Below are 14014 nucleotides of genomic sequence, written 5' to 3' on the forward strand. Positions count from 1 at the left end.
CCCTTCCCCCTGCCTCACAGACCTGCTGCACCACCACACCCCTTCCCCCTACCTCACAGACCTGCTGCACCACCACACCCCTTCCCCCTACCTCACAGACCTGCTGCACCACCACACCCCTTCCCCCTGCTTCCGCTCATCAGAAGCCAACCTCCTATCCATCCCCACCCGCATCAATCACCGGACCTGGGGGGACAGAGCCTTCTCCGTCGCTGCCCCCTCCCTCTGGAACTCACTCCCACAACCCATCAGAGACTGCACTGACCTCACCAGCTTCAAACAACTTACAAAAACTCACCTCTTCAATCTGGCTTTTAATGTGTGATTGTTTTTGTATACACACACGAACGCGCACATGACCAATGAGGGCACGAGATAAGTTTGTGCACAGATGGAAGGCTGACAGGCAGGTAGGCCATCCAGTCATTTTAGCCGGGCCGGCTCAGATGATTGGTCGTGCTTTTTACAGTATTACGGCTTCCACAGATGACATTTTTTTATGGATTTTTTAAGATATTCATTGCTATCAGGATGTTAAGAGCATTCCATGGAATATAACAACAAGTGTATCTCGAGCCGGTTTCTCAAACTTACCTACCCTAACTTTAAGTACTCTAACTTTAACTATATATATGTATTTGTTGTTCTTTTATTTTATTTTCACTATATCTGTAAAGTGTCTTTGAGCACCTGTAAAAGCGCTAACAAAATAAATATATTATTATTATTATTAAATAGTTTCTGTATCCTGGGGGATGCAGTCATTTGATAGGCTGTATCTTTGTGTAAAATGTGGGTCTAATAACAGTGTAACATGGGTATAATATAGGTCTAATAACAGTGTAACATGGTGTAATAATGGTGTAACATGTGTATAATATAGGTGTTTTAATGGTGTAACATTGGTGTATTCATGTATAATTTGGGTTTAATAACAGTGTGATATAGGTGTTATGTAGATAATGGCAATCAATGAATTCTCCAACATATGTGATTGCCTTAAAGGGTTAAAACATATCATACAACATCTGAATGAAATATTCTCCATGTTGGTAATTGTTAAGTCAGTGTTATCTTAACGTTGTTTTTCATGTCGCTTCTTCCCAGACGTAAAACAAACATCACGAGCTAACGAAGCTAACTACTGACAGACAGCTAAAACCAATGCTAACCTGTATTAGCCTTCACTTGTAGAGGATTCATGAAAACATAGAGTTCCTGGTAGACATATATTTACATAGGAGGAATATAAAATGACCTCAGACTCGTTAATATATTAAATTAATGTATTGCTTTTGTTTGTTTATCTAGCTTCGTAGCAGGAAAAGGGAGCTGACGTCACTTCTGGTTCACTCTTCGTCTTCTTCGTGGTGTTATATTACAGCCGGGGGTCACTACCGCCATCTTGCGGTTATGGTGAGTAGTACAACACAAAGCTGAGTATTCATTCATTTTCTACTATCAGAGGTGGAAGAAGTACTCAGATCTTGAAGTAAAAGTAGAAGTACACAGATCTTGTACTTGAGTAAAAGTAGAAGTACACAGATATTGTACTTGAGTAAAAGTAGAAGTACTCAGATCTTGTACTTGAGTAAAAGTACAAGTACCAGAGTGTAGGAATACTCGGTTACAAGTCAAAGTAAAAGTATTAGCATCAAAATATAGTTAAAGTACCACAAGTAAAAGTATTCATTGTGCAGATTGGTCAATTTCAGAATAATATATATGATGTTTTATAATTATTGATCATTAAAGTGTTCTCAAAGCTGGTAAAGGTGCAGCTAGTTTGAATGACTTTGTATACTGCATATACTATGTTTAAAATATTTGTAAAAGATCGGAGAGCCAGCCTCTCGTCCAACATGGGATGTCCTGAAAGCTCCTGTAGGTGTAATCAGAATCAGAATCAGAATCAAAATCAGAATCAAAATCAGAATCCCTTTATTAGTCCCACAGAGGATACATGAACATTGTTACAGCAGAAAAGAGACAAAGACAGCTTCATGTTACCTAAAGCATGCATACAACAAAGTATTAAAGATTAAAAAAAGAAATTATAATTTAAAAAAAGTTACACGTTTTACAAAATACACAGTTTTTAACGGCATATATATATATATTGTATATTGCACATCTTGCACATAGTTGGTATTTAACAGCAAGGGGTGTTATAGTCTGTGTTATTGTGTGGGGGGTCTACTAGGGGTCGTGGTGGTTATATAGTCTGACCGCTGCAGGAAGGAAGGACCTGCGGTATCTCTCTAATGTGTAGGTGGTCCAATACTTTTGTCTACATTGTGTATAATTGAGTATCATCCGCATAACAATGAAAATGTCCCGAGTGATTCCTTATCGCCTAAGGAAGCGTATATAATGTGAACACAATAGGTCCAAGCTCTGAGCCCTTATGCTTTGCTGTGGCAGAACTGGCTGGATCAAATCAAACAGAACTCTAAACACATTTTCAGCTCTGCACACAATCTGCAATTCAACTCTGCACTTTATAAAACACTGCACACGGTTCTCTGAGTAACACACAGAGATCTGACATATTCACCTGTCAGCCATTTTCAAAACACTGCCATTAAACATGCTACACATATGAGCCAATGAACAGATACACATGCCAGCTGACCGTTAACGCCTGGCTGCTTTACTGTTGACTCATCAATCAGGATATAAGTACAACAAATGGGATATTTATGGAAGAAAATAATATTTAGTCTTAAAGTTACGTGAAAAAATATATAATATCCTGTAGGATTATGAAATACACAAGAAAGAAAACAAGATTTAAGTCGTTAATTCATAAGAAAAGCACTCCGATAGAAAGTCAGAAACATTTAAAAATATTTGTTTAAAATGTCGTTTAAATAAAATGTCCAAAGAAAGTATTCAGAGTAATTATTATTACAGTTTTATAATTGTTTTATATATTCCTCAAATGACCTGCTTTGACTGCAGCTTGAGAAACTTCTGGATTCAGTCTGAAAGCATCCTTTTTTAACTTTAAACATGATCTTTAATAATGTTGTAGTTTAGTTTAACTCTGAGAGGTGGACTGGCTGGACTCCTCACTGGGACTCTGGTTCTGGACCAGCTTGCAGGGTCCAGGAGTTCTTGGAGAGAAGGAGCGCTTCCTGCCGCAGGACTCGGGGGATGGGAGTTCCTGAACATGGAGAAACAGCTTCAGTTATTATGCTCCAAATATCTGGAACAAAGTCACAGAAAGAATGTGTCTGCAGCTCAGAGAGTCCTGCTGGGAACCCACACATGTTGAGGAGCCCAAAGTGTGATGAGAGAAATGTACAGTACGGGTCCCCAGCACATAGAAGCTGCCGGATGCTAACCTGCATATGTTGGGAGAGCTTTACAGACCAGGAGAGGAACTAAGTACATTTACTCAAGCACTGTACTTAAGTACAACTTTGAGGTACTTGTACTTTACCTGAGTATTTCCATTTTATGCTACTTTGCACTTCTACTCCTCTACAGTTCAGAGGTAAATGGTGTACTTTTACTCCACTACATGTATTTAATACCTTTAGTTACTTTACAGATGTGGATGAATGATGTGATGTGAATGATGAAATATAATCAAGTGTTAAATCAGACTTTAGTTCCACCTGGAGTAAATTCACAAGCTACCCTGCAGTATACAAAGTCATTCAAACGAGCTGCACCTTTACCAGCTTTGAGAACACTTTAATGATCAATCATTATAAAACATATCATATATATTATTCTGAAATGGACCAATCTCCACAACGACTACTTTTACTGTCGCTACTTTCACTATATTTTGAGGATAATACTTTTCTACTTTTACGCGAGTACAATTTTGAATGCAGGACTTTTACTTTAACAGAGTATTCCTACACTCTGAGTACTTCTACTTTTACTTAAGTACAAGATATGAGTACTTCTACTTTTACTCAAGCACAAGATCTGAGAACTTGTACTTTTACTCAAGTACAAGACCTGAGTACTTCTACTTTTACTCAAGCACAAGATCTGAGTACTTCTACTTTTACTCAAGCACAAGATCTGAGTACTTCTACTTTTACTCAAATACAAGATCTGAGTACTTAAAGGGGACCTATCATGCAAAATGCACTTTTGTACGTCTTTTATACATGAATATGTGTCCCCGGTGTTCCAGGGAACTCACCAAGTGTCAGAAAACACAACCCTCTCTATTTTCCTCCATACCCAAATCTCAAAAAAAGGGGCTGCAACGGATCTGATAAAAACTGATCCAGATTTGAACACTGTCCTGACGTCAGGACGGTGGCGCTACGGCTATTGGGCCAACTCCACCAATCAGGAGGAGACCGCCACGGCCATTGCCGTTCGAAAGCGCTGGAGACGTTGTAGTACATATGCCAGGCCTGTAGATGGTGCTGTTCTCGCAGAATCTGCCCTTACAAACACAGAGCTAGAAATTGTCAAATTGAGCGAAATGAGGCATGGCTAAAATGCATGATCTGTTTGGTATTTTGAAAAAAAAAAAGTATAAATATGCCTTATATAGGTATGGTCCTACACTATATTATTCAAATATAGCATGATAGGTCCACTTTAAGTGCAAGATCTGAGTACTTCTACTCAAGTATATTCTGATGATAATACTGTAACTGGTTATAATGTTGATGTTTTCATGTGTTTTATTCTTCAGAGTTTATTTACATTTTACAGAGTGTCAGTGAACGCGTCACTGTTTTGATAGACAGTTGTTGTGAAGAGAAACAGCCAAAATGATGAAGAGAGAAAAACAAGAGTGTTGTTTTCCTCTGAGGACATGCTCCATGAAAGAGTTTCATATCTTGATGAATGGAGGATATTCAGTACTCACAGTTCTTCTGGATCTTGGCTCTGATCGTCTCATCATATCTGATCCTGTAGGGATGAACACAATCCAACAGTTATGGATCCAGTTTAAAATAAGTGTTTGTTCTTTGAGTCAGCTTCAGAGTCCTGACTGATCTCATGCTTTACATCCCATCATATCTTCTCTGCAAACACTACGACTGACTGCCACAGCTCTCAGCTGCATTACAGGAAGTAACAGTCATTAGTCAAGGAGCTAAAAACATCCCATCAAAAACAGACTACCTTTTCCACTCTTCTGTCAAATCCCATATGTCTGGTGGAAAGTTGATTACTTACTAAATGTGGCTTTGCATTTTCAGCTGGCCTTCTATAGTTGATGGAAGAATGAAAGAGCCTGCAGTCAGTGGGTAACATCACTGATCTGTTGTGATTCCCCAGTGAGAGAAACACCTCCCTGTGTTTCATACAATACTGCTGAACCAGCAGAGACCCCTTACTGACCTGAGGGTCTCCAGTCTGCAGTCTGGACTCTTCAGAAAATCTCTCAGCAGCTCCACTCCTGAATCCTGCAGAGCGTTTCCTCTCAGGTCCAGATGTCTCAGATGGATGTTGGACTTCAGAGCTGAGGCCAGAGCAGAACAGCTGATCTCTGACAACCTGCAGTTCCTCAGTCTGAATAAAGAAAACATGATGAGGATAAAAATCAGTTTATAATCCAATCAGATGTTACTCAACAACAACAACAATTATACTCACTTACTTACTTTAATAATATCATTGTGTGATTCTTATTTGCTAATGTTTATCTATATTTACTACTTCTCACTCTTCTTAGCTAAGCTTGGGGAAAGTCCTTATGAAGAAGATGTGTTGCAGTGTTGTTAGTGACTCTCTATGTGCACCAACAGTATGACCTTCACCTCAGGTGAACTGAGAACTTCCTGATACGGCCTCCCTAACTCCCAGAATGCTCCTTCATCATCACCAAGCTTCCCCCCTCCCTTTCTCCTCTCTCTCTCGAGACTCATCTCAATACCCCTCCTCGACTCCTCCTTTCCCTCACTCGCGTCCCTTCCTTGCGTCTTAGCTCCGCCTCCGTAAGATGCGAGCGAGAGACACGAGGAGGAGACGCGAGGACAGAGGAGTCCTCAGGTATTAATTGGGATGTCCTCGTTCACTCAAACGTCACTCTTAAACGACGTCTGTTAATGATGACATGTGCACAGCTGTATCCCCTCTCATCGGGCTTAACTGAATAACCTTTAGAACCGGCCCATTTGTTGTTAAATATTTATTTAAATGATGAATCTTTCTCTTGTTAGTCAAGGAATTCAATGTATGATGGTTGGTCCTGCTTTTGTGTTACGTTTTGGTGTCAAATGTACATTTCAATAAAATTATAATTATAGTAATGTGAAAGCCTTTACTCTGAACATGTGTGTCCTGTAGATCCCGACATTCAGGACTGCATTTTAAAAAATGTAACTACTCAATATTTTAACACAAAACAAAACAAATAATTGTTATTTATCAAGATCTAGCCATTTATGAAATAGCTTTCTTAATAGCTATGTTTTAGTGACGTTCAAGATCATTAAACATGACTTAAATTGTTAGTATAACCTTAAGAAATGAATTGCACATAATAATTCCCACGGAGCTGTGAGCACTTATACATTTATGTGAAGCTTTTCCACTCATTCTTCCAGTTCTCCGTTTTCCTCTCTTGAAATCGACCAGCTGTGAAGGTGGGGGCGGGGCTTTTATACGCGAGTAGTGAAAACATTTCCGCGTAGTCTGCTCTCGTGTATCCTCCCTTTGGTCTCCTCCCGCACCCCTCCTCCCTCACCCCTCAAAAAAACGTCCTTCAAAATGGCGTGTCTTGATCGATTTCCGGGTCAAGTCCCGGAGGAGGGGAAAAGAGGAGTCGAGGAGGGGTATTGAGACGAGGCTTCTGTGTTTAAATATGCAACCCAAACTCTACTCTTCGTCTTCCTCTCTGCAGACTGTATGCTCTCTGTGTGACTGACTGAACTTTCTTCAAGAAATAAAATACGACAAAGACAGCTGAGTGGTTTGATTCTCTCTCCACATTTGATGAATAAATTCCCATCACAATGTCAAACTAAAATGACTTCAGATGACCTTTATTCAGACGTTAACGTTTACTAAATATTAAATACATAGATTTACTTTTTACAACTAACATCTATTACAGTTACTTTAAGAAAGAGTCAACATGTATGTCTGCAGTTCTTTCTTCTTACTCTTAAAAATGAAATATGAATAAAAGAATATTTACAACTTTATGGATGTAAGTTATTAATGAATATAAATGAGGTTCAATTACAAAGTGAACATGTGAGATCTCCAGCAGTAACAGAGAGTCAGTGAACTGACCTGAGAGTCTCCAGTCTGCAGTCTGGACTCTCCAGAAGATCTCTCAGCTCCACTCCTGAATCCTTCAGATAGTTGTTGTGACTCAGGTCCAGATCTCTCAGATGGATGTTGGACTTCAGAGCTGAGACCAGAGCAGAACAGCTGATCTCTGACAAATTGCAGTGCTCCAGTCTGAATAAAGAAAACATGATGTAACTTTAGAAAACAATGTTCCTGTTTGAAATAACTCCAGGTTTAATAATCTGTTCAGAGTGAAACAGGGTTTTAATGTCAGAGATGATGCAGAAACAATCCACTGATAATCTGGAACTTTAACTTTGATCAGATGTTGAACAACTCCTTCATCTCCCTCACAGCTCATCAGTACTGACAGCATCTCCACTGACTCATGGAGCACAGAGTGAGTCTGTGGAAGCTCAAACTCTCTCCCTCACACATTCACCTTCTCTCTGTTACTCTGATCAATATTCAGTCATTAGCAAACATGGAACAAATAAAATAACATTTTTTTTTTATTTAGCCTTTATTTATACAGGTGTAAAATCTCATTGAGACACAAGGTCTCATTTGCAAGAGAGACCTGTCAGTGGTAACACTACCACACAAAGTTACAGACAGACAGGACACTAAACACAGAGGCAACAATAAAATACAACATCGTAAAAAAGTAGTCATTGAAATCCATAGAAAGTATTCAGATATAGCAGGTGCAAACACCCACAGATGATTTCTCCAGCTTTTTTTAAATTAGTTTAAAATCTGTGATGGGTATCAAACTGGTCAGCTTAAGTTCCTGCTGAAGTGTGTTCCAGGTCGAGGGGGCAGAGTATGATATGGCTTTTTTCCCAAGCACCGTGCGTACTGAGGGGACGGACAGAGTGATGTAATGTTGAGATCGTAGGCTATAGCTGTACTGTTTGTGTGATATGTAAGTGGATATGTAGAGGGGCAGCAGTCCAAGCATAGCGGTATAGATGAGTTTGTACCAGTGCAGTGATCTGCGCATTGATAATGATGTCCAGTTGACTAAAGAGTACAGCGTGCAATGGTGTGTGAGGGGTTTACAGTTGGTTATGAACCTCAGAGCCCCATGGTAGACAGCGTCCAGCAGATGAAGTGAGTGAGCTGAGGCGTTCATGTACAAAACATCCCCGTAGTCCAAGAGCGGCAAAAATGTGGCAGCTACAAGCCGTTTCCTCGCACTTGTGGAGAAGCAGGCCTTATTTCTAAAAAAGAATCCCAGTTTTAATTTCAATTTCCTTAAGAGATTGTCAATATGTGGTTTGAAACAGAGATTTTCATCTATAGTAATGCCTAAGTATCTGTAGGTGTTAACAGCTTCAATGGGGTTATGCTGTGCAGACATGATGCAGGGAAGAACAGTTGGTAACCTTTTCTTATTGGAAAACAACATGACTTTTGTCTTGTCTGAATTTAACACCAACCTAAGGTGGAACAGATGTGACTGAAAAGTGTCAAAAGCAGACTGCAGACGTTCAAATGCAAGGGCAACAGTGCTAGCACAACAGTACACAACAGCATCATCTGCATATAGATGTACAGAGGCATCAATACTTTGACCCACATCATTTATATAAATAGTAAAAAGGGTCGGTCCCAAGACCGAACCTTGAGGAACACCTCTGGTTAAATTAAGAAAGCTTGCGGAGAGACCGCTGAATTTTACACATTGCTTGCGATTCGAAAGATAGTTTGCAAACCAACCAACAGCTTGGTCAGACAGGCCTATATAAGATAACTTCTGGCCTAGAATGCCATGGTCCACAGTATCAAATGCCTTGGATAAGTCTATAAAAAGGGCAGCAACATTGTATTTGTTCAAATTCAGAAAATCCTTAACACAAACAGATCAATATGAACTGCAGTCAGTGAACTGACCTGAGAGCCTCCAGTCTGCAGTTTGGACTCTTTAGTCCAGAACTCAGCAGCTCCACTTCTGAATCCTTCAGATGGTTGCCACTCAGGTCCAGATCTCTCAGATGGGAGGGGTCAGACTTCAGAGCTGAGGCCACGACTTCACAGTGAGTCTCTGAGAGTCCATAGTGTCCCCAGCCAGTAAGTCTATAATAAAACATATATTACAACATGTGTTAAAAAGAGGAAACATTATATTAACATCAAGCATTTGATGAAAAAAGATTTGACATGTTCTGATAGACATTTGCTGTTAGTCCATTTAATATAATATATAATAATATATGATAATAGAGTGTAATGAGTTGTCAGTGTGATCTGATCACAGGTCTGTGCTCCTGCTGTCACTGACTGTTACCAAAAGAAACAGAAATTAAATGAATCACTTGACAATATTAGAGATGTACATATTTAAATGTTAGTTAATATGTGGATGTGAATGATGGATGAAGGATGCTTTGGCTTCTCTGAGCAGCTGAACATTTATTGCGCACACAAACACAATTAACAAACCAATAAAGTTTCAATATGTTCAACTTGATACCATCAGATGTTCCCAGTATATCAGCATTAAGACATAACTCTGTTATTGGTGGGAAATGATATAGATCTGATTTTAAACTCTAACACATTGTGATAAAAACGTGTTTAATGATAAAGAAACTACTAGAAAGTAATAATAACATGTTTCTGTGATAACTGTAAGTCCTGCTGTGTGGTGTGATCACATGCTGAGAAACCTCTAGAGTCCTTCATGTGTTTGACATGTCGCCTCCATCACTCAATATGAAGAGAGAAACGCTTCAGTTTAACTATTATTATAAATAAATAGAAGAACAGTGTTGGTTTTATTTTGCTCTCTCAGTATTTAAACAGCAGAAATGTTATAGTGTTTGTTTGAATAATTAAACTCCTGATCCACATTAGTTTATCAAGTTAATCACATCTGGACTTACTTGGCCTTCCTGCAGTTCCTCACAGCTGGAATCAGTCTCCGTCGTCCCTCATCTGATGTGTTGTACTGATCCAGGTCCAACTCATCCAGAACCTCCTCTGACATCTGCAGCATGTAGGCCAGAGCAGAGCAGTGGATCTCAGAGAGTCTCTTCTCTGATCTGTTCTCTGACTTCAGGAACTCTGTGATCTCCTGATGTACTGAGTGGTCCTTCATCTCTGTCAGACAGTGGAAGATGTTGATGCTCCTGTCAGGAGAGGAATCACTGCTCATCTCCTTCAGGTTGCTGATGGCTCTCTGGATGGTTTCTGGTCTGTTGTCTGTGCGACCCAGCAGGCCTCCTAACAGTCTCTGGTTGGACTCCAGAGAGAGGCCGTGGAGAAAGCGGACAAACAGGTCCAGGTGGCCATTTTTACTTTGGAGGGATTTCTCCATGGCTCCCTTCAGGAAGTCATCCAGGGATGGGTAATCCTGATCTCTGATGTTGTTATAGTCTCTCTGCAGGAAGTCCTTCAGTACCTCTGTGTCTCTGTTGGTGTAACAGTGCAACAAGTAGACTGCAGCCAGAAACTCCTGAATGCTCAGATGAACAAAGCAGTAGACTGTTTTCTCAAAGATCACTCTCTCTCTTTTGAAGATCTGTGTACAAACTCCTGAGTGCACCAAGGCCTCGGTGACATCAAGACCACAGCTCTGCAGGTCTTCTTGGTAGAACATGATGTCTCCTTCCTCCAGATGTTCAAACGCCAGCCTCCCCAGCTTCAGAAGAAGCTCCCTGTCAGCCTCCGTCAGCTGCTGTGGACTCGTCTCATGTCCCTCTTCATACTTCTGCTTCTTCCTCTTGGTCTGGACCAGCAGGAAGTGTGAGTACATGTCAGTGAGGGTCTGGGGCAGCTCTCCTCTCTGGTCTGTAGTCAACATGTGGTCCAGAACTGCAGCAGTGATCCAGCAGAAGACTGGGATCAGACACATGATGTGGAGGCTCCTGGAGCTCTTGATGTGAGAGATGATTCTGCTGGACAGGTCTTCATCACTCCATCTCCTCCTGAAGTACTCCTCCTTCTGGGCATCAGTGAAGCCTCGTACTTCTGTTACCCTGTCCACACACTCAGGAGGGATCTGATTGGCCGCTGCAGGTCTGGAAGTTATCCAGACGAGAGCCGAGGGAAGCAGCTTCCCCCTGATGAGGTTTGTCAGCAGCACGTTGACTGAGGACTGCTGAGAGACATCAGACACAACCTCATTGTTTCTGAAGTCCAGAGAAAGTCTGCTTTCATCCAGGCCGTCAAAGATGAGCAGCACTTTGCAGACAGCCAGCTGCTCTGCTGTGACCTTCTGTAAGGTTGGATGGAAAACATGGAGCAGCCTGAGAAGACTGTACTGCTCACCTTTGATCAGGTTCAGCTCCCTGAAGGAGAGCGGGATCACCAGACTGACATCTTGGTTTCCCAAACCCTCGGCCCAGTCCAGAGTGAACTTCTGCACTGAGAAGGTTTTTCCAACGCCAGCGACTCCGTTGGTCAGGACCGCTCTGATGAGAGTCTGTTGGTCAGGTAAGGCTTTAAAGATGTCCTGGCACTTGATTGGAGTGTCATGGAGGGGCTTCTTCTTGGAAGCTGTCTCCAGCTGCCTCACCTCATGTTGGGTATTAACCTCTTCACTCTGGCCTTGTGTGATGTAGAGCTCAGTGAAGATCCTGTTGAGGAGGGTTTCACTTTGATCAGTTCCTTCAGTCACACGTTCACATCTCCTCCTCAGACTGAGCCTATGTTCATCTAAAACCTCCTGCAGACCACTATCTGCTGGAAGAGAAGGAAACATGAGAGAATGAGGGAAATGCACTGAGAATCTAATTATAACAATAAAACAACAACAAACAGACTGAGTTTAAATGTTTTATAAACAGCTTACTGTCTATGCTCTACAACAGTATACCTGTTCAAACACAAATGAACCAGGAAGAGGAATAAGACGCTGCATGAGTTCGGCCTCTTACCTCGTACAGAGCTGGTCTGACTGGCTGTCTGCAGTCCAGCTCTGGTTCTGGATCTCTTTCCACACTGGGGACAGGAGGGGTCTCCTGATGGAGGTCTCTGCTCCCAGTATGAGGTGATGCACTGTCTGCAGAACCAGTGTCCACAGCTGGTAGAGACTGGATCCTTCAGGACGTCCTGACACAGAGCACAGCTGGACAGCTGCTCCTCCACAGGAACACCACTCTTCCTCTTCCCTCTGTGGAGATGAACACATCCTTTACAGCACGTCACATTAGTGGAGCTGATTCTCACCAATGGGCAGAGCGTCACAAACGTCACTCTCAAGATGAAATGTGTCACGCTGCACGAATACGCAGGTGACATGAATTTCACCTCTTCACTTTCTTGGTGTCTCCAGGCACAGATCTAGGTCTTTGCATTGACTCTACATGTAATCACACAAAGCTCTGTTATATCTGCTAATGCTAAACACAACCAGCTCACCAGGTTATCACTATTATTAATAAACATCTTTAAAATACATATCATGAACATGCCCAAGTAGTAAATAATGTATTGGACGATATATTTAGTTTTTAGTGAGTATTTATCAATATCTTTGCCATTTAAAACCTTTTGATGCCACTGATACAATGATGCTATAAATGCATATTGAAATATCCTCAAATAATGTTAGCTTGCTGTACTCTGCTGCCTTTGTTCTGTACTATACTGCACACATGATATTATTAAAGAACAGTTTAATATATTAGATGATATAAAAACTGGATCCTCTTCAGGTCAGGTTACAGCAGAAACTCTTACTTTGTGTCTGAGGGTCCAGGTTCATTACTGAAGTCTGGAGGATACTCTTTAGACCAGTCACTCTTCAGAGACAGACAGCTGGGGACTGGAGACTCTGCTCTCTGTCTGTGGAAACAACACATGTTTTAAACATCATTAGTTCATTCAGAGAGCACATTTAGCTTTACTGCGATCATTAAATAACAGGTTAGGCTAGAAAAGGTATTTCCTGCTGAAAATGCGTGTGAATGCTGAAAGCTGCTCAAATGTGTTGCTGAGCTTTGCTGAAAATGCAGAGAAAGCTGAATATCTGAATAGCTGAATGGTGACTGTAGCTGTGTAGTGATCAGTGAAAGGAGAGGGTTTCATGTGAAAAGTTTTTGTCACATCCTCGCCTTCAACAGCCTTTATTTCAAATTCTATACTTAAATGTTTTTATTTTTCAACCTAAGAGATGTCTTCCTACATTTTCATCAACAAATGAGTGCAGAGTTTGGGACTTACGGCAGGTTTAACATTTCTTGTTTTTAGGCGAATTTCAAGCTCTCCTCCACTCTGTTTTGAGATCAAAGCACTCTAGACTCATGGGTGTCGCAGCCATTATATGAGGGTGGGACAAGTCCCCCCCACTTTTTCAAATGATTAGTTTAGACCCCCCCACTTTTACTATGCGGAAAGTCCGTGAATAGGTCTATCCACTCGCCACACTTTGTAGAGCGCTGTGTCAGTGCTTCACTATCAAATGAAATCCATTCCACTTGCTTATTGAGAGAATGCCCAAATCAATGAAACTCCGTACCATGTTTTCACTGCTACTTTGTACCAAGGCAGATTCTCACATAGCGCGCGCATGTTCAAGGAGTGTTGTCATAGTTGGACAGCTCAGATCTGTTGTATGAAGCGATGCCGGTAGCGGAGGTAAGGCACACACACCAAATGTTCAGGAAATGGTTAATACAGCGAAAATCAAAGCTGACGATCTCTTGGTTTGATATGTTTTCTCCCCCAGACAACATGGACATAAGAACATTTTTTTCAAAGAAGAGGAAAATAAGTCATCAGCTGGTAGCAGTTAATCAGTTAACAGTGATGGCGGCGTCTCAATTCTGGA

At 41.1% G+C, this 14014-nt stretch overlaps 1 protein-coding gene and 1 long non-coding RNA gene across 2 annotated transcripts; both read right to left on the bottom strand.

The window, feature by feature from the left end:
• Nucleotides 1-2583: 2583 nt before the first annotated feature.
• On the bottom strand, nucleotides 2584-5503 carry LOC117483823. Its single transcript, XR_004556033.1, has 3 exons — nucleotides 5335-5503; nucleotides 4856-4899; nucleotides 2584-3169 (listed from the first exon to the last, which is right to left on the bottom strand). It is a non-coding gene; the product is annotated as an uncharacterized LOC117483823 (long non-coding RNA).
• Nucleotides 5504-7096: 1593 nt separating this feature from the next.
• LOC117483856 (protein NLRC3-like) lies at nucleotides 7097-11896 on the bottom strand (the record flags this gene model as incomplete). Its single annotated transcript, XM_034132187.1, has 3 exons — nucleotides 7097-7101; nucleotides 9197-9315; nucleotides 10125-11896. Coding segments are annotated over 3 exons (1896 nt in total), but the record flags the coding sequence as incomplete, so codon positions are not given.
• Nucleotides 11897-14014: the final 2118 nt, after the last annotated feature.

Source organism: Trematomus bernacchii, unplaced genomic scaffold (genome assembly GCF_902827165.1).
Source record: "Trematomus bernacchii unplaced genomic scaffold, fTreBer1.1, whole genome shotgun sequence".
In the NCBI taxonomy this organism is placed as follows: Eukaryota; Metazoa; Chordata; class Actinopteri; order Perciformes; family Nototheniidae; genus Trematomus; species Trematomus bernacchii.